The sequence below is a fragment of the Rhincodon typus genome, chromosome 28 (assembly GCF_021869965.1).
Source record: "Rhincodon typus isolate 14 chromosome 28, sRhiTyp1.1, whole genome shotgun sequence".
NCBI lineage: Eukaryota > Metazoa > Chordata > Chondrichthyes > Orectolobiformes > Rhincodontidae > Rhincodon > Rhincodon typus.
In genome coordinates this window covers 37261659-37282296 of record NC_063359.1, presented here as the reverse complement: position 1 = coordinate 37282296, position 20638 = coordinate 37261659, and the positions used below count along the sequence as shown (strand labels likewise).

Below are 20638 nucleotides of genomic sequence, written 5' to 3'. Positions count from 1 at the left end.
TTATAAAATAAAAGAACTGGTTTCTACCCAAAAGGGAGCTGAACTGTGGAAGGGTTGAGCAGTCTGTAATTTGTGAATAAACAGTTATAGAGTCATACAGCTGTCATACAACATGTCAGCACAGAAACGGACCCTTCGGTCCAAATCATCCGTGCTGACCAGATATCCTAAATTAATCTAGTCCCGTTTGCCAGCATTTGGCCCACATCCCTCTAAACCCTTCCTATTCATGTACCCATCCAGATGCCTTTTAAATGTTGTAATTGTACCAGCCTCCACCACTTCCTCTGGCAGCTCATTCCATACACGCACCACCCCCTGCATGAAAAACGTTGGCCCTTAGGTCCGTTTTAAATCTTTCCCCTCTCCCCTTACACCTATGCCTGCTAGTTATGGACTCCCCTATCCTGGGGAAAAGACCTTGGCTCTTCACTCTATCCATGCCCCTCATGATTTTATAAACCTCTATACGGTCGCCCCTCAGCTTCCGATGCTCCAGGGAAAATAGCCCCAGTCTATTCGGCCTCTCCGTATAGCTCAAACCCCCCAGTTGAAGAAGACAAACTAGTTCCTGCTCCTTCCTTAACTGTGTGAATGTTTACCAGGTTAACAGTGAATATGAAGACGAACTCGGAATTAAATAAAGGGTGATGGATGTATTTTAATGAAGTGGCAGTACACAGGCTACTAATCAATACCACTGTTGATGCTAAAGAGCTGTTTCCACTGTTTCAGGCTCTTGGTAGAGGTTAGTGCTCAAGCCAATACATTCAATAAATCAAATTTAAGAACATAACGTTCCAGGCACTTACCCGAGGTCCTCGTTTTCCAGGTGAACCTGGTAACCCTGGAGGGCCTGGGGGACCCTGTAGAGAAACAATTAACATTTATTTGAAGCATGATACAGTCATTATTCTATCTCACAGTTCCGCAATTAGTTCCTCATCCTACTTGAGGTGACACAGTGGGTTATTTGCCAGAATATCGGTTTGATTTTCCACGGAAGAATTACGAATTTTCAGGGAAATGATACAGACTTGACAAGGTCAGCTCTTAATGAGGCCATTACCGTACATGCTCATGTAAAAGTCGAATTTTTTTAGACTTTTTTTAAGGTGAAATTTATGAGGTCGACTGTTACACAGATACTACTTTTGAGGGGCTGAAATTCATGCTATAGTCCAAAATACTGTAACATTTGCAGAAACCCACATTTGCAGAAACCCAACTGGTCTCTAAATGAATAAAGAATAAAAAACACAATGAATTATAGTAATTACTGTAATATCTTCTAGTTCAGCAGGCACCTTTTCTGCAATCTTAGTTCTCTGCTAAAGTACTAAGTCATGCCTTCTCATGAACCTTGTACACCATCCAACACTTGCCTTAAAATCCAAAATTCTATCCTTCTTTGAGTCATTTCATGCATGAATTCAGATGGATTCATGACTAACACATTTTCCATTTTCAAGCACCCACTCAGCAACTTTTTTTTCTCCAAATGTGGCCACTTGCTAGATTTACCTTGGTTGGCACACTTTCGTTTTGGCGCTGTCTGAAATCAGTTCGATACCTTTCTCCGGTCTCTCACCAGTTTCTCCGAGACATAAAATTCTCCTGCCGCTACACAGTTATTTACCTTCTCTGCAACTTCAATAACATTTCTGTTTAAATGCTGCTGTGTATTTTTCTGGTTTTTTTTTCTGGAGTGCACTTTTACGCAAAATGATGACGAGACTTCAAAACATAGAACAGCGCGAGAAAAGAACTAATTTCCTCATTGTAACATTTATGGACAAGATAATACCTCAACTCACAAATGTTGATCTGTTATCTGTGAAGGACTAGGGTCGACTTTTACATGACATATAAGGAAAATTCCAGATTTTATGGCCAAAACTGGTGGGTCAACTTTTACATGAGATCGACTTGTGCTCTAGCATATATGGTAATTGTGACACAGTAATCTCTGCACTGAGGAATGAGATTTAGCAGGCGCAGAGATGATCCAGCTATATTTTTCCTTGCAAGCCACCATCACTGATTGGTTCTGAGCATCTTCACCCGTAGAAAAACCCTTGGCCACTACACTTTGGCAGAAATCAACTGTGAATTTCTCACGGGAAATGTACATGGCAGTAATGCAATTGTAATGTCACTGGACTCCAAATCCAGGAGCTCAGGCTAATGTTCTTAATAACCTTCACTGAAATCTCACCAAGGTGGAATTTAAGTTCAATTAGTGTGTCTATTCTGGCGCAGTCATGATGGGCTGAATGGTTTATTCTGCACTGTATCAACGCTCTGACACCATGATAAACACTATCACAGTCCCGGTCTCATAAACATTCTGATAAATAAGGCTAGACTTTCCCCTGTGATCTCTCATTACACCTAAATGACTATATAGTCCTTCACAACTAGGCACTGGACTTGAAACGTTAACTCTGCTTTTCTCTCTCCACGGATCTGCTGAGTTTCTCCAGCAATTTCTGTTTCTGTTTCAGATCTCCAGCATTTGTAGTTCTTTGTTTTACTTTAATGATCCATCCTGACTTGTGCCTTGTCAATGGTATACAGCCTCCAGGAAATTGGGAAGTGAGTCATTTGCTTGTCAATGTTTGATTTTGACATAGCCCAAGATTGCAAAAGACTCAAGACCATGTAGTCAACTTAAAAAGGATCACTTAAAGGCACAATACAAAGATTTTAGTAGATTAACACTCAAGTAGGTTACAAGTGCAGTTAAAGACACAGGGTAACTGTGACCCTAGGATTAGCTCTTAATGCATTTTGACTTCGCTATACAGGGAACAATGTCAAAATCTGCAAATGACACAAAGCTGAGAACTGTAGTAAGCAATGAGGAGGATAGCAAAAGGTTTTAGGTGGGCACAGACAAACTGGTGAAATGACCAAATGCACAGTAGCTTAAATTTCCACCAGCAAAATGTCAGGACATACATTTTGGAAGGAAGAACAAGGAAAGGAGATGGAAGTGAAACTGTTTAAACAGGATACAGGAACAGAAAAACCTGGGTGTACACGTGCACAGATCTTTGATAAATCCAGTCAATATTGGACGATGCCATGAAATCAATTTTCAAAAGTAGATTTAAAGATATCCTATGGGATTAACTACCGAAGGGCAATCAATATACAATCACAAAAATAGGATTCTGCTTGAACCAGCTTCATGACTTTATGTGGGAAAAACTTCTGACTTGATTTTTGAAAACACATGACAACATTGGGCACAAAATACTGCCAACCTTAAGTCTGGAGTTTTAGGAATCAAGGAAAATCCAGAAATAAATAAGTTGGCCGAACGGTAGGAAACTTTGTGCATTTGTAGCAAAAGTTGTGGCCAGGGATCAGAGCTGGGGCCCTCACTAATTGTACTTTATATTAAAGATTCATATTCAGAAGTTTAATGCAAACAGTTCACAATTGCAGGGGATACCAAACTAAGAAAGGGTCAGTCCAATTTAAGGACAATAATCACAAAATAGACAAGTACGCCAAGAAAATTGTATGACGTAGTTTATACCATAAATGGGTTACATTAGCTCAGGGAAAGAGCCTTCTGCAGGCTTCATTTTCAACAGGGATAGGGCAAGTGATATTATTGAACTAGTAATCCTTAAAGTCAAGTTCATGCATTGGTGACACCAGCTTAAACCTCACTTTGGTAGCTGGTGGAATTTGAATTTAACTAATATGTCTGTAATTTTAAGACAAAACTAGCCTAAAGGTGACCATGTAACCAGTGTCAATCGGTTCACTAATGTCTCTCAGAGGTTGGAAATCTGGGCTGCTCTACATGTAACTCCAGACCCAATGTGGTTGACTCAACTGCCCTCTGACATGGCCTAGCAAACTACTCAGTTCCAGGGCAATTAGGGATGAGGAACGCACCAGGGTCCCTACGCCCCATGAAAGATTAAAGAAGAACAATTTAATACTGAACTTCGAGCCCAAGAGTATAGTCGGAGCAAATTACTGTAGGTACTGGAGTCTGTACTGAAAACAAAAATCACAGCAGGTCAGGCAGCATCCATGGAGAGAAAGCGAGCTAAGTTCTGATGAAGAGTCATCTAGACTCGAAACATGAGCTTGCCAAGAGTATAGTTTACAGGTTAGAGAAGTTTGAATAAAAGTGTTCCTCACGCAGAGAGCCGGCGCTAAAGCAATGGGCTGAATGGCCTCCTTCTGCTCTCTGGTTCTGTGTGAGACGTAAACACATACCCCTTAGTTTGGAATTATTTCCGTGGATTTTTACTGCCTCGCTTAGCTGTTACATGTCTTTTATTGTCTTGTTGTTGCTGCACCTGGATATCATTCCCAGGTTCCCCTGTTTCTTCAGCTTTTCCATATCCAGCTGGTCATTAACCTTGCTGACGAGAGCCCACATTCCTGATGTTACTGTGTAGGCATCCCTTTTCCAAGAGCCCTGAGCTTTCCTTCCCCTCATCTCTACAGAGAGACACGACGAGGACTTGTCTTGTGGTGTGTAGCGTCCCTGCCTTTGAGCTGGAAACTCGAGTCCCTGCTTTGACGGCGAATGGAAGTATGTTGAATACATGGCCAGGCAGGTTATGCATTAACCTCATTAGCAGAGGGAGAGAATCCTGGCCTGGCTTGTGATGGAAGGGAGCCTGCAGTTTTTGCTATCACCGCCTGCTGCTGCACACTGCAACATGCATGTTATCGCAGCAACTCAATCTCAACAGTCTGTAGCTCAGCACCACAAATGGCGATTCCTTTCTCTCTGTAACGCTGCACTTTGGAACCTCCCTCCACCACCTCCCTCCACCACCCTCGCGCGTACAGCGCTCACTGGCACCACTCACTGTGAGAACATCGTTCCCACTGTCGTTTGGAACAACCGCTCGCTCCTTCTGGATTCTCCCTACAGTGGGAACAGTCTCTTCCTAAATCCATTCTGCCTGGACCCGTCATGACTTTGAGAACCACGATAAAAATCTCTTCCCGGCCTTCACTCTTGGAATCCCTCCGGAGCAGGTAGAGGCCATTCAGCCCATCGAGTCTGCACCAGCTCTCCCAAGAATATCCCACCCAGACCCACCTACCGCACCCCCATCCCCGTAACCCTGCATTTCCCACAGTCAACCCATCTAGTCTACACTGAACACTGTGGGCAATTTAGCACGGCCAATTCACCCTAACCTGCACATCTTTGGACTGTGGGAGGAAACCGGAGCATCCGGAGGAAACCCACGCAGACATGGGGAGAATGTGCAAACTCCACACAGGCAGTCGCCCGAGGGTGGAATCGAACCCCAGTCCCTGGCGCTGTGAGGCAGCAGTGCCAACCATGGAGGGACAGAGGACAGGACATCCAAAATCTCCTTTCCATCAGCAAAACTGACAATAAAAATAAAGTTGGAAAGTGAGAGAAGTGACAAAATTTTAGCAGCAAATACTCCACGTGGACGGTGTTTGTGGTACAGAGAGGAGAGAACATTAACATGCAAACATGCATGAGTGTGAACGCAAAGTGGAGGAGTTCTTCAAAGTCCAGGAAAAACAGCAGCATATTTGTGCATGAACTGGTCATCGCTTGCTGTGTGTATTTTGTTCATCAGTGATCAAACAGACCATCACTGGGACAGTCACAGACCCAGGTGGTGCACAATGTAGGCAGAAGCAAAACCAAACCAGAGCCATAAGGTTGGACATAACTCTCTGAGATATGTCAGAATCGCTTGTTCAACCTTCCAGATGAGGGTCAGTAATGCTCCACATTTGCCCTCACCTTTACTGAACATCACTGTGTGGGACCTGAGACACTCTCATTATGTTACATTATTTCAGCTTCTGTGCTTAAGTGGTAAAAGAAAAAAAATACGCAGAAGAGAGATCTGGATAATTGTGAGAAGTTGCTTTTGTGCTACATGATTTGTAAATGGCATGTTTGGGGGAAAAAAAATGAGATGAGATAACAAGGTGTGGAGCTGGATGAACACAGTAGGCCAGGCAGCATCAGAGGAGCAGGAAAGCTGTCGTTTCGGGTCAGGACCCTTCTTCAGGACCCTTCATTTTTTTCTGAGAAAGGGTCCAGACACGAAACGTCAGCTTTCCTGTTCCACTGATGCTGCCTGGCCTGCTGTGTTCATCCAGCCCTACACCTTGTTATCTCAGATTCTCCAGCATCGGCAATTCCTACTATCTCTCAGATTCAATTCATTCTGCCTTGCCATTCCTTCACTAAATTTCTCTCCTTTTCCACCTCTCCCGCTTCCTTTCAGACACTCCTTAAAATCCATTCTTGGACCAAGCTATTGGCCATCTGTCCCTATGTTATGTTGCAGCTGTACAGGACATTGGTTAGACTACTTTTGGATTACTGTGTTCAATTCTGGTCTCCCTGCTTTCAGATGGATGTTGTTAAATTTGAAAGGGCGCAGAAAAGATTTATGTTGCTGCGATTGGAGGGTTTGAGCTTTGGGGAGAGGCTGAATAGACTGGGGCTATTTTCCCTGGAGTGTCAGAGGCTGAGGGGTGACCTTATAGAGGTTTATAAAATCATGAGGGGCATGGCTAGGGTAAATAGGCAAGGTCTTTTCCCCAGGGTAGGGGAGTCCAAAACTAGGAGACATAGGTTTAAGGTGAGAGGGGAAAGATTTAAAAGGGACCTAAGGGGCAACTTTTTCATGATACGGAGGTGCTGGTGTTGGATTGGGTTGGATAAAGTCAGAATTCACACGATACCAGGTTATAGTCCAACAGGTTTATTTGAAATCACAAGTTTTCAGAGTGCCTGATGAAGCAGCAGCGCTCCAAAAGCTTGGGGTTTCAGATAAACCTGTTGGACTATAACCCAATGTTGTGTGACTTGCAACTTCTTCACACAGAGGGTGATGCGTGTGTGGAACGAGCTGCCAGAGGAAGTGATGGAGGCTGGTACAATTACAACACTTAAAAGGCATTTGGATGAGTATATGAATAGGAAGGGTTTACACGGATATGGGCCAAATGCTGGCAAATGGGAATAGAATAATTTAGGATATCTGGTCGACATGGATGGGGTTTGTTTCCATGCTGTACAGCTCTATGTCCCTATACCTCCTAACATGTTTCAGTGTCAAATAATACTCCTGCACAGTGCCCTGGGGTGATTTGCCATTTGACACTTCAAGTAGCTAACGGATGTTGTTGATGATTCTATTGTTGTTGCTGCTACTCTCCTACAGGCTCCTTGTTACTCATTAATACTCCCAAACGTTCACGTTTGGGCATTTGATTCCAAAACAAAACAAATGACTGATTGAGCCGACTGCCCTGAAGTAAAGTGACACATTTAAGCCGGGACTCCTCAGACAGCCTGTTTCCAGATGCCTTTGTAGGATGTAACACTATGTCCCGGATGCAAAGCTTTCAATCATATACATACAATGGGAGCAGCTGCGAGATATCATACATGATACTCACTTGAAGATTAATTTTTTACAATTTTACAATGGGTACAATGAATCACCTTTTCCTTCAAATTTCCTTTCATATTGAACTACATCAAGCTTTGATGTTGTTTCAAAGCGATCAAGTTATGTTCATTTCTACCTTTGCTATGTCTCCCCTGAGGGTGATGATTGTCATCACAGTAATAAAAATGCAAGTGTTTCTTTAGCTCCAACTGCGATCAGGAAGACTAAAGTTAAATTTGTTCCTGTGTTCCGAGTGTCTGTTCCTTGGAGGGAGTTAATGGATTGCAACCAGAGTTACAGCCTGAGCTGGTTTGTTTGACCTCCCATGGGCAAGGGCTAAAGTTAAGTGTGATATAATTAAGGGCTCCTTAACTCAAAGGCCAGTCGTTTCGACACAAACAAAGGATTTGAAGCTGGCATTCTCTTGATAAATGTTGCTTATATGATTGTGTATGCCTTTTCCAAGCCATTCCTGCAGCTCAATCAAGGTCATTTTCAAACGATCGATAATTTACTAGAATGACACCAGAAATGAGGGATGTTAGATACACGGAAAGACGAGAGAAATTGGGCTTATTCTTGCTGCAGCACAGGAGCTTAAGAGGTGACCTTATTGAGGTTTTCAAAATTATGAACAAATTTGACAGGATATTCTGTTGTCACTAGTTACTTGGGGATCACAATTTCAACATTGTCAGCAAGACAGCAAGGAATGAGATGAAGAGAAACTTCTTTACTCAGAGAGTTTTCAGGATTTGGAATGTGCTGCCTGGGAAAGTGGTGGAGGCGGATTCCATAGGAAGCTTCAAAACAGATCCGTATATATATTCAAAAGTGATGAATTTAGAAGACTACAGAGATAGGACTGGAGAGTAGGACTAGCTGGACAGGTCTTTCAGGAACCAGTACAGACACAATGGGGTTGAATGGCCTCCTCCTGTACTGTAAAATTCTATGATTCCAGTAACCTGAATCGATGCAGTTCTGCTCTGTGGATCTGGATGTTTTTGAATTAGATTATTCAGAGCTGTTACTACTCACCACTGGAACAGGTGTGGCTTGAACCCAGGCCTCCTGACCTAGATGTAGGGACACATGCCACTGCATCACAAGAATCCCTCCCTAACAGCACTGTGGCCGCATCTGACTCCTTGCCATGTTTTTAAACAGCAGCGGATCAGAAAGGCAATTCACTACCTATTCTCTTGTCTGGGAGGCCAGCAAACATAGGCCCAGACAGACACTCACATCTCATCAAATAACTTATAGAAATTCTCAGGGACTTGACGTTTTGACAATTGAGAGACCATTTAAGTTAATAAAAAAAGTCAAATGAAGGGCCACTCAAAACATTAACTCTGCCTTCTTTCTCCACAGATGCTGCCAGACCTGCTGAGTTTCTCGAACAGTTTCTGTTTTTATAACTTGTGAAGTTGCCACCCAGAATTTCCTCAAGAGCAGTTGCGTGGACTTGAGAAGGTGACAATTATAAGAAGAAACAGTAAATAAACTCTGTGGTGAAATGAGGAAAAGGCAAAGTCATTGTAGCCCCACTCCTTCATTGGAGAGAGATGACCGGTGGTAGTTTAACCCGAGGGTCACCACAGCTCAGGCGAGGGGAGAGTTTGAGAAGGAGACACCTTCAGATGAATGCCGTTAGAGTCTGCTTTGCAAAGCCAGGCCTCTACCCAACTGAGCTAACTGAGTCCCGGTATGAGGGAAAAACCAACTTGGAAATGCATGGACTGGAACTCTATTTTGACGTACGCGAGATGTGTTGGAGCAATATGCCTCATTCCCAAGTTTAGTTGGTTTTTCTTTCTGGGCAAGCAACTGTTAATCATGAATAGATGCTGAGGAAGCCTTCTCATATTGGAAAGCGTTGCCTACCACTTCTCCGAAAATTACCGCCATAATAATGGGTGGGGAGGTGATGGCCTAGTGGTATTATCGCTGGACTGTTAATCCAGAGACCCAGATAATGTTCTGGGGACCTAGGTTCGAATCTTGCCATGGCAGATGGTGGAATTTGAATTCAATAAATATCTGGATTTAATAGTCTAATGATGACTGTGAGTCTATTGCCAAATGTTGGGGAAACACCCATCTGGTTCACTAATACCCTTTGGGGGAAGGAAACTGCCATCCTTACCTGGTCTGGCCTACATGTGACTCCAGACCCACAGCAACGTGGTTGACTCTTAACTGCCCTCTGGGCAATGAGGGATGGACAATAAATGCTGCCTGGCCAGTGACACCCTCATCCCATGAATGAATAAAAATAAATCCTGATTTCTTTTTCTCAACTGGCATGTTACAGGTGGCACTGTTTTATTTTAAAGCCTCGATTGCTACAAGACAATGGTTCTATCGGAGAAGAGACGGCAAACTAACTAGACCCCTTGGCTCAGCAATGCTTACAGGATGACACAAAACTTTGTGTCAGAATAATTTATGCCGACAGAACCTGCTTTCTGATAAACGCAAAATGGTGTGGATACTGGACAGCTGAAACAAACACAGAGAACGCTGGAGAAACTCAGCATGTCCGACAGCATCTGTAGAGAGAGAAAACAGAGTTAACGTTTCGAGTTTGCTGTTACCCTTCTTCAGAATGTTAACTCTGCTTCTCTCTCTCCGCGAATGCTGCCAGACCTGTTGAGTTTCTCCTGCTTTCTAAAATTTCAAATATGCCAATTTAGAAGCCAAACGTCCACACCAGCCTGTGGAAAGGTCTAATTGAGAAATAAATGTGATTGTGGCTTCTGAAAATCACTGCCTTGAAGCGATGATTCGCCTCTGATGGTTGGTTCTCATCTCTCCCCATACGTTTGTCAGGGGTTTGACATTAGTAAAACGGTGTTTGCCCCATGGCTATAGAGTCAGAAGTTACACGACACCAGGTTACAGTCCAACAGGTTTATTTGAAAACACAAGCTTTCAGAGCCTCACTCCTTCTTCAGGTGTTTTCAAATAAACCTGTTGGACTATAACCTGGTGTCGTGTGATTTCTGACTTTGACTACCCCAGTCCAACACCGGTATCTCCACATCATGGTTCTAGAGATACAGCCAGACAGCATGGAAACAGACCCTTTGGTCCAACACGTCCATGCTGACCATAATCCCAAACTAAACTCGTCTCACCTTCCAGCGCTTGGCCCATATCCCTCTAAAGATGTCTTATGCATGTACTTAACCAAATCTTCCTCGTCTCACCTTAAAAACATGCCCCCTAGTTTTGAAATCCCCCACCCTAGGGAAAAGACACCTGCCATTCACCTTAGCTGTACCCCTTATGGCTTTATAAACCTCTATAAGGTCACCCCTCAACCTTCTACGCTCCAGTGAAAGAAGTCTCAGCCTATCCAGCCTCTCCTTACAACTCAAACCTCTCACACCCAGCAACATCCTGGCGAATCTCCACTAATAAAACTCCATTATCACCTTGGGGATGTGACTGGGAGCTGCACTTATGCAGACAGCTTTCACTTCTCAGTTGCAATCCAGATCAGTGCAGGCAAGGACTCAGAATCTGAATGGATCAGTACTTCAGTTCACAGTCAAACAGCTCTCACCCCGATCAACTACTGCAAATCAAATCCAGCACAAAGACTCCCCAATTCCATGGAAAAGTTCACCCACGTAAATAAAGCACCCAAGGTCTTTCAACCTGGCTGGAGAAAAACAGATGTGTCTTTTTTTTTAATCCCCCGCATCAATGTTTTATATTTAGTTTTTTGCTGTGTAATGATAAAAATATCAAAATCTTCTACATTTCTACAATAGTTCAGGAGTGTACTCGTAAATTTAAAACCGTACTTTTGCATTTCAAGGAACAATTTAAAAGAGCAGACTACAGGTGGGTTAAGAATTGTCAAAGACTTAGAGATGTACAGCACAGAAACAGACCCTTTGGTCCAACCCATCCATGCTAACCAGATACCCTAAATTAATCTAGTCCCATTTGCCAGCATTTGGCCCATATCCCTCATAAACTTTCCTATTCATGTACTCATCCAGGTGCTTTTTAAATCTTGTAATTGTACCAGCTTCCACCACTTCCTCTGGCAGCTCATTCTATACACGCACCACCCTCTGCTTGAAAAAGTTGCCTCATAGGTCCCTTTTAAATCTTTCCCCTCTCACCTTAAACCTATGCCCGATTCTCCCACGCTGGGGAACGGACCTCGGCTTTTCACTCTATCCATGCCCCTCATGATTTAATAAACTTCTATAAGGACGGCCCTCAGCCTCTGAAACTCCAGGGAAAATAGCCCCAGCCTATTCAGCCTCTCCCTATAGCTCAAACCCTCCAACCCCAGCAACATCCTGGTAAATCTGTTCTGAACCCTTTCAAGTTTAACAACCATCTTTCCTATAGCAGGGAGACCAGAATTGAATACAGTATTCCAAAAGTGGTCTACCTTGCATTTAAATAATTACAGAATGCCTACAGTGTGGAAACAGGCCCTTTGGCCCAACAAGTCCACACCGACCCTCACAGCATCCCACCCAGACCCATTCCCCTATAACCCACCTAATCTACACATCCCTGAACACTATGGGCAATTTCCCATGGCCAATCCACCCTAACCTGCACATCTTTGGACTGTGGGAGGAAACCGGAGCAAACTCACACAGACAGGGGGAGAATGTGCAAACTCCACACAGATAGTCACCTGAGGCTGGAATCAAACCTGGGTCCCTGGTGCTGTGAGGCAGCAGTGCTAACCACTGAGCCACCATGTCGCCCCAACGGGGTCTTGTGGTAATGTCCTTACCTCAGGGGGCAGGGCAGATCTGGGTTTAAGTCCCACCTGCCTAGAAACGTGTCACAATGTATGGATTTTAAAGTATGTTTTCTTGAAAACCTTCCTACAGCATTTAAGGACAAAAACAAACAAACACACAGTCAATGGAGAAGGTGTTAGAAGGTGTCTCCACAATCTTGATCAAATAGGTGGGACAGTGGAGCTGGAGGGCAGAATTATAGAATGACTGAATAGTTATCACACAGAGGAGTCCATTCAGCCTGTTGTGTTTACACTGGCTCTACGAAGGAGCAGTGCAATGCAAGCAACTTCCCTGAGTTTCCCCATAGCCATACATTTTAGATAATGAACCAATTCCATCCTGAATGCACCAAATGCACAGACCTCCACCACAATCTGCAGGAGTGCATTCCACACCCTGAACCCTTGCTGAATGACAGAGGTCATTGTTCCTTCTTCTGTTAATTACCTTAAGTCGATGCTCTCTCTCCACCAATGGGAAAACATCTTTTCCCACATCTATTCAGTCCAAACCCCCTAACGACTTCTAATTAAATCTCCTTTCCAAGTCTCAACATCTCCAACCTATCTACGTAACTGAAGCTTCTCATTGCTGGAACCTTTCTCGAAATTTTGTTTGCACCCTCTCTGATACATTTACATCTTCCGAAAGCATGGTGCCCAAAACTGGACACAATACTCTAGTAGGAGCCACGGTGGGGAGGCGCCGGTGTTGGACGGGGGTGGACAAACTCAGAAGTCACACGACACCAGGTTATAATCCAACAGGTTTAGTTAAAATCAAAAGCTTTTGGAGCGCAGGCCCTTCATCAGGTGAAGTGGAGAGATGCACACAGGCACAGAATATACAGGCAGAGAGATAATGACAAGATAATTCCAGGTAATTAAGAGTGCCAACAGATAAGTACAAATAGCGTGAGTAGAGGGTCGACAGGCTGAATAACAAGTCTCCTAGTAGGAGGCAAACCAGTATTTTAAACTGATTTATTTCAAACCAGTATTTTGTACTGATTTAGTTTATACCAATATTGTGTAGTGATTTATTTTATACTAGTATTTTGAAGCGATTTATTTTACATCAGTATCTTATACTGCTTGAACACATCTTCCTTAATTATGTACTCCGTGTCCCTATTGATAAAACTCAGGATGCTGTACGCTTTATTAATGACTCTCTTAACATCTCTGCCACCTTCACTGATTTATAAACATATACATCCAGCTCCCTCTCTTACAGCACGCCCTTTCGAGCCGGACTCTTAATATGGTTTCTGTGTCCTTCCCACCAAAAGTAATGAATTCAAACTTCTCTGCATTAAATTTCCCTTATCCCTTGTCCATTCATTCCATCAACTGGTCTATGTCATTTTGAGTTCCTTCTCACAGCTTACAATGTTTCGTATCATCTACAGATTTTGAAACTGTGCCTGAGGTATAAGTCATGAATATGTATCAGGAACTGCAGGGTTCCAAACACTGATTCCCACCCTCTTGAATTTTGTTTCTGTCCACACAGCCCCTGGTGGCAGTGTTTGTCACTTGTAATTAGCAAACTGGATGATTTGGTGGTCGTAGTTTTGTAAAATTAAATGCAAAGCTGAGTTTTAACCCCAGGCTCCTGGGCCTGGCCAAAGTTGCCATCAACATGTCCGAACAACGGGCCACAGACCCTGACTGTCTGCCCCTCATCCACAGTGACTTCCATGGCCAAGTGTACTTGGAAAGATGTCAACCAATACCTTTGAGACTTTTGGAGAGAGCTGGGTACCACATGGGCCAGTGTGCATCATCTTCCCCTCTGACTCCATTTTGATCTAGTCACCTCCCCTAGAAACACAGGAAGGAGTAGGCCATTCAGCCCCTTGAGCCTGTTCCTTCATTCAATGAGATCATGGCTGATCTGTGGCCTGACTCTGTATATCTACCTTTGGCCTATATCCCTTAATACCTTTGCTTTAGAAAAATCTATCACAGACTTAAAGCTAACAACTGATCTAGCATCAAATGTCATTTGTGGAAGAGAGTTCCAACCATAGTTACCTCCCTTTCAGAGGTTGTTGACTTGCTCGCCCAGCTGCCTTGTTTTTGTTCAGACGTTTCGTCACCATGCTACGTGACATCATCGGTTTAATAACCATAGTAGCCCAAGCCTAACATAGACACGCACAGGAATTCCGAGAGGCATGGTTCTTCACACATACGTCAATCAACAAACATATAGAATTGGACCCCATATATAAACCCGTACAGATCAAAACCGGAAATGACACTACTCACCATAACGGATCAAAGAGTATAAATTCTAAGTGGAGTAGAACAACATCGCTTCATCGGAGGTTCCACTGATGATGTCACCCAGCATGGTGACGAAACGTCTGAACGAGAACAAGCCAGCTCGGCGAGCAAGTCAACAGCCTCACCCACAACCCGAGCTACAGATCTTTGCCAAAACTTCCTCCCTTTCTATTTATTATTGTTACACATTGGCCAACACTTCCAATTTCATCAATTGGGTAACTGGTTAATTTGGTGGGATTTTTTTTTAAATTCTTCCACAGTGGGGAGTTGACTTTTGGACAGGGAAGGGGTCAGGAAGGGAAAGGACGAAACTGATTATTTAAATGGACTATTATTTGAACGGTAAAAAATTGCAGCATGCTGTTGTGCAGAGGGATCTGGGTGTTCTTGTGCATGAATCACAAAAGGTTGGTCTGTAAGTGCAACAGGTAATTAAGATGTCAAATGAAATTTTGTCCTTCATTGCTAGAGAGACAGAGATTAAAAATTGGGATGTTGTAAGGAAGGGTCACCGGACCTGAAATGTTAACTCTGATTTTTTATTCACAGATGCTGAGCTTTTCCAACAACTTCTGTTTTTGTTCCTGATTTACAGCATCCTGATTTACACCATCGGTTTTTAAAAGCAGGGAGGTTATGTTGCAGCTACATAGGGTGAGGCCACACCTGGAGTACTGCGTTCAGTTTTGGTTTCCTTACTTGAGAAAGGATGTACTGTCACTGGAGGGGGTGCAGAGGAGATTCACTAGGTTTATTTTGGAGTTGAGAGGGTTTGCTTATGAGGACAAACTCAGTAGACTGGGATTATATTCATTGAAATTTAGGAGAATGAAGGGGGGATCTTATAGAAACATATAAATTTGGAACAGATAAGATAGAAGCAGGGAGGTTGTTTTCACTAGCAGGTGAATCTAGAACGAGGGGGCATAGCCTCAAAATAAGGAGGACCAGATTTAGGACTGAATTGAGGAGGAACTTCTTCACCCAAAGGGTTGTGAATCTGTGGAATTTCCTGCCCAGTGAAGTAGTTGAGGCCTTGTTGAATGTTTTTAAGGCAATGATAGATAGATTTTTGAACAGCAAAGGAATTAAGGGTTATGGTGAGAGGGCAAGTAAGTGGAGCTGAGTCCACAAAAACATCAGCTATGATCTCAGTGAATGGCCGCGCAGGTTCGATGGGAGCCAGGTGGCCCATTCCTGCTCCTGGTTCTTACGTTCTTATGATGTTTGCAGTAATTTATGGATTTATTGTAAAACCTTTATAAATTGCTGAAAGTCTCTAGCTGCTGAATTCAACAAATGTATTGGTAATGCCCTTTGGGGAAGGGAATGTGTTCATCCTCACCTGGTCTATCTTAAATGTGACTCCAGATTCACAAACACTGTGTGGTTGACTCCTAACAAACTGCCCTCTGAAGGATCCCAGCAACCCATCATTCTTAGCTCATTAGAAATGGGCTGACCTGACTCTTGATGCCCACATCCCATGAACAAAAAGAATTGTAGTTACTCATAACTGCTCCTTTTTTTGTTTAAGTAAACCGTGCAAGTAAAGTGGTACAGGGTGTGAAACAAATTAACAGCAATATGTTTCATATTCTTTGTTTTGAAGATCAGATCAATTTCATTTCACTCAATCCACTTTGTATTTTCTGCAAAGGATAACATTTTCCACAAACTTATTATATTACCACAACATAACTTCTGCAGTTACGTAAAAAAAAATCATTCTAAAGCAGCAACCTAATGTCTTGCAGGCCTGTAACTGCATTTTGTGGTTCTTCTGTGGTTATTTTGAACTCTGTGGATTCGAAATTCCTTGAATACTTTGGTGGAAATTGGGGATTTATGGGAAAAGATGTTGTGCAGAATTAATTACTGATCCAGCCCAGGGAGCTTATGGAGAACAATATCACTTCAGCTGGTCATTGACCCAGGAGTGACAAGATGGGGATTTTTTGTAAAATGTAGGCCTTGTTGACCAAAACAGCATTTGTTGCCCATCTCTAAGTGTTCTTGAGAACAGGACAATTTTGAACTACTGCAATCCATGTAGAGACTCTCACTGTGCTGCAGGAGAGTGTTACAAGACTTTGACCCAGCAATAACAAAGGATTGATGATGTGGTTCCGAGATCGTAAGACACAGGAGCAGAATTAGGCCAATCAGCCCATCAAGACTGCTCTGCCATTCGATCATGGCTGATATGTTCCTCAACCGCATTCTCCCGTCTTCTCCCCTTAAGCCTTGAACCCCTTACTAATCAAGAACCTATCGATCTCTGCCTTAAATACATCCAACGACTTTGAAATAACTCCCCAGAGGCTGGTATCCCATCACCAAGTCACCCTTTATTTACACGTGGAGAGTCCCTGACAGTGATCCAGCTCCCTCAGAGACAGCTCTCAGAGTGAACACAATGTCTGGCACTCCTGTTCTTATCTGTCAGTCAGCGCTCCCGATTGGACCAGGTTAACAGCCCCAATCAGGGAACTCCTATTCTATGAGGTCCACCTGGTTGACCCCATTAGATTCAGGACAGACGTGGCCCCTAAAACCTTCTGCAGAGTTCCACAGACTCACCATCCTCTGGCCGAAGATATTCCTCCTTATCTCAGCTCTAAAGAGTCGTCCGCTCAAAATGAGGGGGTCCTACTCTCTCCCCCAAGTTGCGGAATTCTTAAGGGGCTAGCTTCTTATGTACTTACTGCCCTTGGTCTTCGAGGTGGCATAGGGGGCAGGTTTGGAAGGTGCTGTAGAAGGAGCCTGGGTGAGTTGCACCTTGGCAATGTGCAGGAAGTATATGTTTAAGGTGGTGGGTGAGGTGCCAGTCAGGCTGTCCTGTCCTGGATAGTGTCGCTACGTTTAAGTGTCGTTGGAACTGCACTCATCCAGGCAAGTGGTGAGTATTCCATCACACTGGGCCTTGTAGACAGACAGGTAGAGAAGTTTGAATTCATTCATTTTGGCAGGAAGAACACAGGGAGACCTTATAAAATAGCGGGTACAGCCCTAAAGGGTGTTCTGGAGCTGAGGGAGCTGGGTCTATTTATGTACACCCAATCAATGAGAGCGACAGAAGCAATTAAGACAGTCATTAGACAGTCATGGGTGACACGGTGGCTCAGTGGTTAGCGCTGCTGCCTCACAGTGACAGGGACCCGGGTTCGATTCCACCCTTGGGTGACTGTCTGTGTGGAGTTTGCACATTCTCCCCATGTCTGCGTGGGTTTCCTCCGGGTGCTCCGGTTTCCTTCCACAGTCCAAAGATGCGCAGGTTAGGGTGGATTTGCCATGCTAAATTGCTCCATAGTGTCTAGGAATGTGTAGGTTAGGTAGGGTTAACCATGGGATATAGGGGGATAGGGTGGGGGAGATGGGATGCTCTTCAGAGGGTCAGTGCAGGCTGAATGGCCTCTCCCTGCACTGTAGGGATTCTATGATTAATGAAACAACTGGCACCCTCGGCTTTAGTGAACCAGGTGCACTTTTGCAACAATTGATGATAAATGTCATAGTCACTTTTGCTGAGCCCAACTTGCAATTCCAGATTTTATTAACTGAATTTGAATTCCATGCGCTGCAGTGAGTGGGACTGTGTTTCCAGCCATTGGCTTGTATTACCCTTTCAGTGGCATTACCCATCATGCCACCACCTCCCCAAAACTGACAATGCAAATATGATTGGATAGCACATCTAGTGCTGGTGGGCCGGCGGTCTGATTGAGATTGGCCCTCGGGTACCTTTTGCATTAAACCAGAGAGCTCCCTAATGTCGGCACATCACCAAGTAATTCAGCGACAATTCACTGCTGACTGTAACATCGTTGCCATGGCTTTATGGGTAAGTGCAACTTCCATTTGCACTCAGAATGGTGGCTCCAAAACAGCAGAGAGTTTCTTAGAGAAACGGAATACCAAAGAACCACACTCCTTCTTTTGTTTAAGTGGCAATGTCTACAGTCATTATAGAGTTTGAGCACTATTGAAAGGAGACACATTATGTGGACCATTCACAAGAGTGCCAAATATATGGCACAAGAGGCTTTTGTTTGCTGGCAAGTGTTCTTTTTCCTTTACATCAGCATTTCTCGCGAATTGCCTTGAAGAATACAAGATAAAATACAATAAGCTTTGATCAAATGCAGCTTTGTGCAGAAACACTCAATTGAAGAGGGTTCAGAAAAGATTTACAAGGATGTTGCCAGGGTTGGAGGGTTGGAGCTACAGGGAGAGGCTAAATAGGCTGGGGCTATTTTCCCTGGAGCATCGGAGGCTGAGGGGTGACCTTACAGAGGTTTATAAAATCATGAGGGGCATGGATAGGGTGAATAGCCAAGGTCTTTTCCCCGGGGTGGGGGAGGCAAAAACTAGAGGGGCATAGGTTTAAGGTGAGAGGGGAAAGAATTAAAAAAGACCGAAGGGGTAACTTTTTCACACAGAGGATAGTGCATTAATGGAATGAGCTGCCAGAGGAAGTGGTGGAGGCTGGTACAATTACAACATTTAAAAGGCATCTGAATGGTGACATGATTAGGAAGGGTTTAGAGGGATGGGGGTCAGATTGGGACATCTGGTCAACACAGACAAGTTTAGACTGAAAGGTCTGTTTCCGTGCCATGTGACTCAACGACTCTATAATTACACACTCATCAGCAGATAGTCCCTCTGCTTAGCAGTTCATCTGGCAGATAATACCAGTGTTATATACCTTTGTACTGCCCCAAAGTACTTATCCAGACCAGGCAGCAGTAAGCTTGAAACTAAAACTTTGTTCCTCAGAGACAGGAGTATTGTAACTTGGCCACCCTGAGGCTGGTGGGTTAGAGGTCACTGGGCCAGATAGTGACTAAAATATGACAAACTCAATCTGAGGACAACACTATCAACGGGTTCTGTGCTGAGAAGGCTGCATTTTGGAACATTCAACGAGGATAAATAACCATTCTTTGTGAAAATTATGTTGTGGGAATGTCACAACGCCAAAATAAATAAAAATGTTCTATAATTGAACAACAGGAAAACTAAAAGGCTGAGTAATAGAAAAATGTTTGAAAAGGCTTATTGGATGAAGGGACAGTAAATGTTGGGTACAAGATAATACAGAAGCAGATTTTTTTTTTAGAAAAGAGAGGATGGAATGCCAAGGAAAACTGGAAAGTAATACAAAGAACGCAGAAGTGCCAAAACTTTCTTCCAATACTCTTAACAGCCGAAGAACAGAGTAACATTTAAACCCAAAGTGACACGTGAGGTTAAACTGAGGATATAGTTGATGTACCACAAGTTATTTTAATACAATGTTCATTATAACGTTGAACAATGAAGAACTGGTGTGTGTGTTCTGGCACTTTGACATGAATGTCATACACGGTGTAGCTAGACTGGAAATCTGTGACTCAGTTATAAAAAGAGTCAATGAATACAGAAAGGGTCCCAACAGGAAATAGGTAAAGTCAGTCCCTTTTTAAAAACAAATAGAAACCCTGGGGAAATTAAGCAGGTCTGGCAGCATCTGTGGAGAGGGGAACAGAGTTAACATTTTCAGTTTGATGTCATTGTTCTTCAGAAATGAAAGTGACTGGAATGCGAGCTCAAGAAATAAAATCTTATTTTCTGCTTAGGCACCTTACAGCCTCCAGTAGTCAATACTGTATTCCATAGCTTCAGAATATGACATCTATATTGTCAATTTTTCTTTGTTTCATTTATACACAGACACACACACAAACAAGCAAACACAGACATACACACACGCACACACACAGACACGCACACACACGACACACACACACACACAGACTACACACAGAGACACGCATACACAGACACACATGCACTCACACAGACACGCACACACACGACACACACACACAGACTACACACAGAGACAGCATACACAGACACACATGCACTCACACAGACACGCACACACAGGCACATGCACACACACACACACACACACACAGACTACACACAGAGACACGCATACACAGACACACATGCACTCACACAGACACATGCACACACACACACACACACACGCACATGCACACACAGACACACACACACACACACACAGACACACACAGACACA

At 43.6% G+C, this 20638-nt stretch overlaps 1 protein-coding gene across 1 annotated transcript in view; it reads right to left on the bottom strand.

Moving 5' to 3' along the window:
* The window catches only part of LOC109937100 (collagen alpha-1(XXVII) chain B-like), a 298313-nt gene that overhangs the window by 236937 nt on the left and 40738 nt on the right, over nt 1–20638 (bottom strand). The window contains exon 4 of the mRNA XM_048613403.1: nt 813–866. Within this exon, the coding sequence (XP_048469360.1) occupies nt 813–866 (54 nt within the window). The remainder of the gene's footprint in view (nt 1–812; nt 867–20638) is intronic.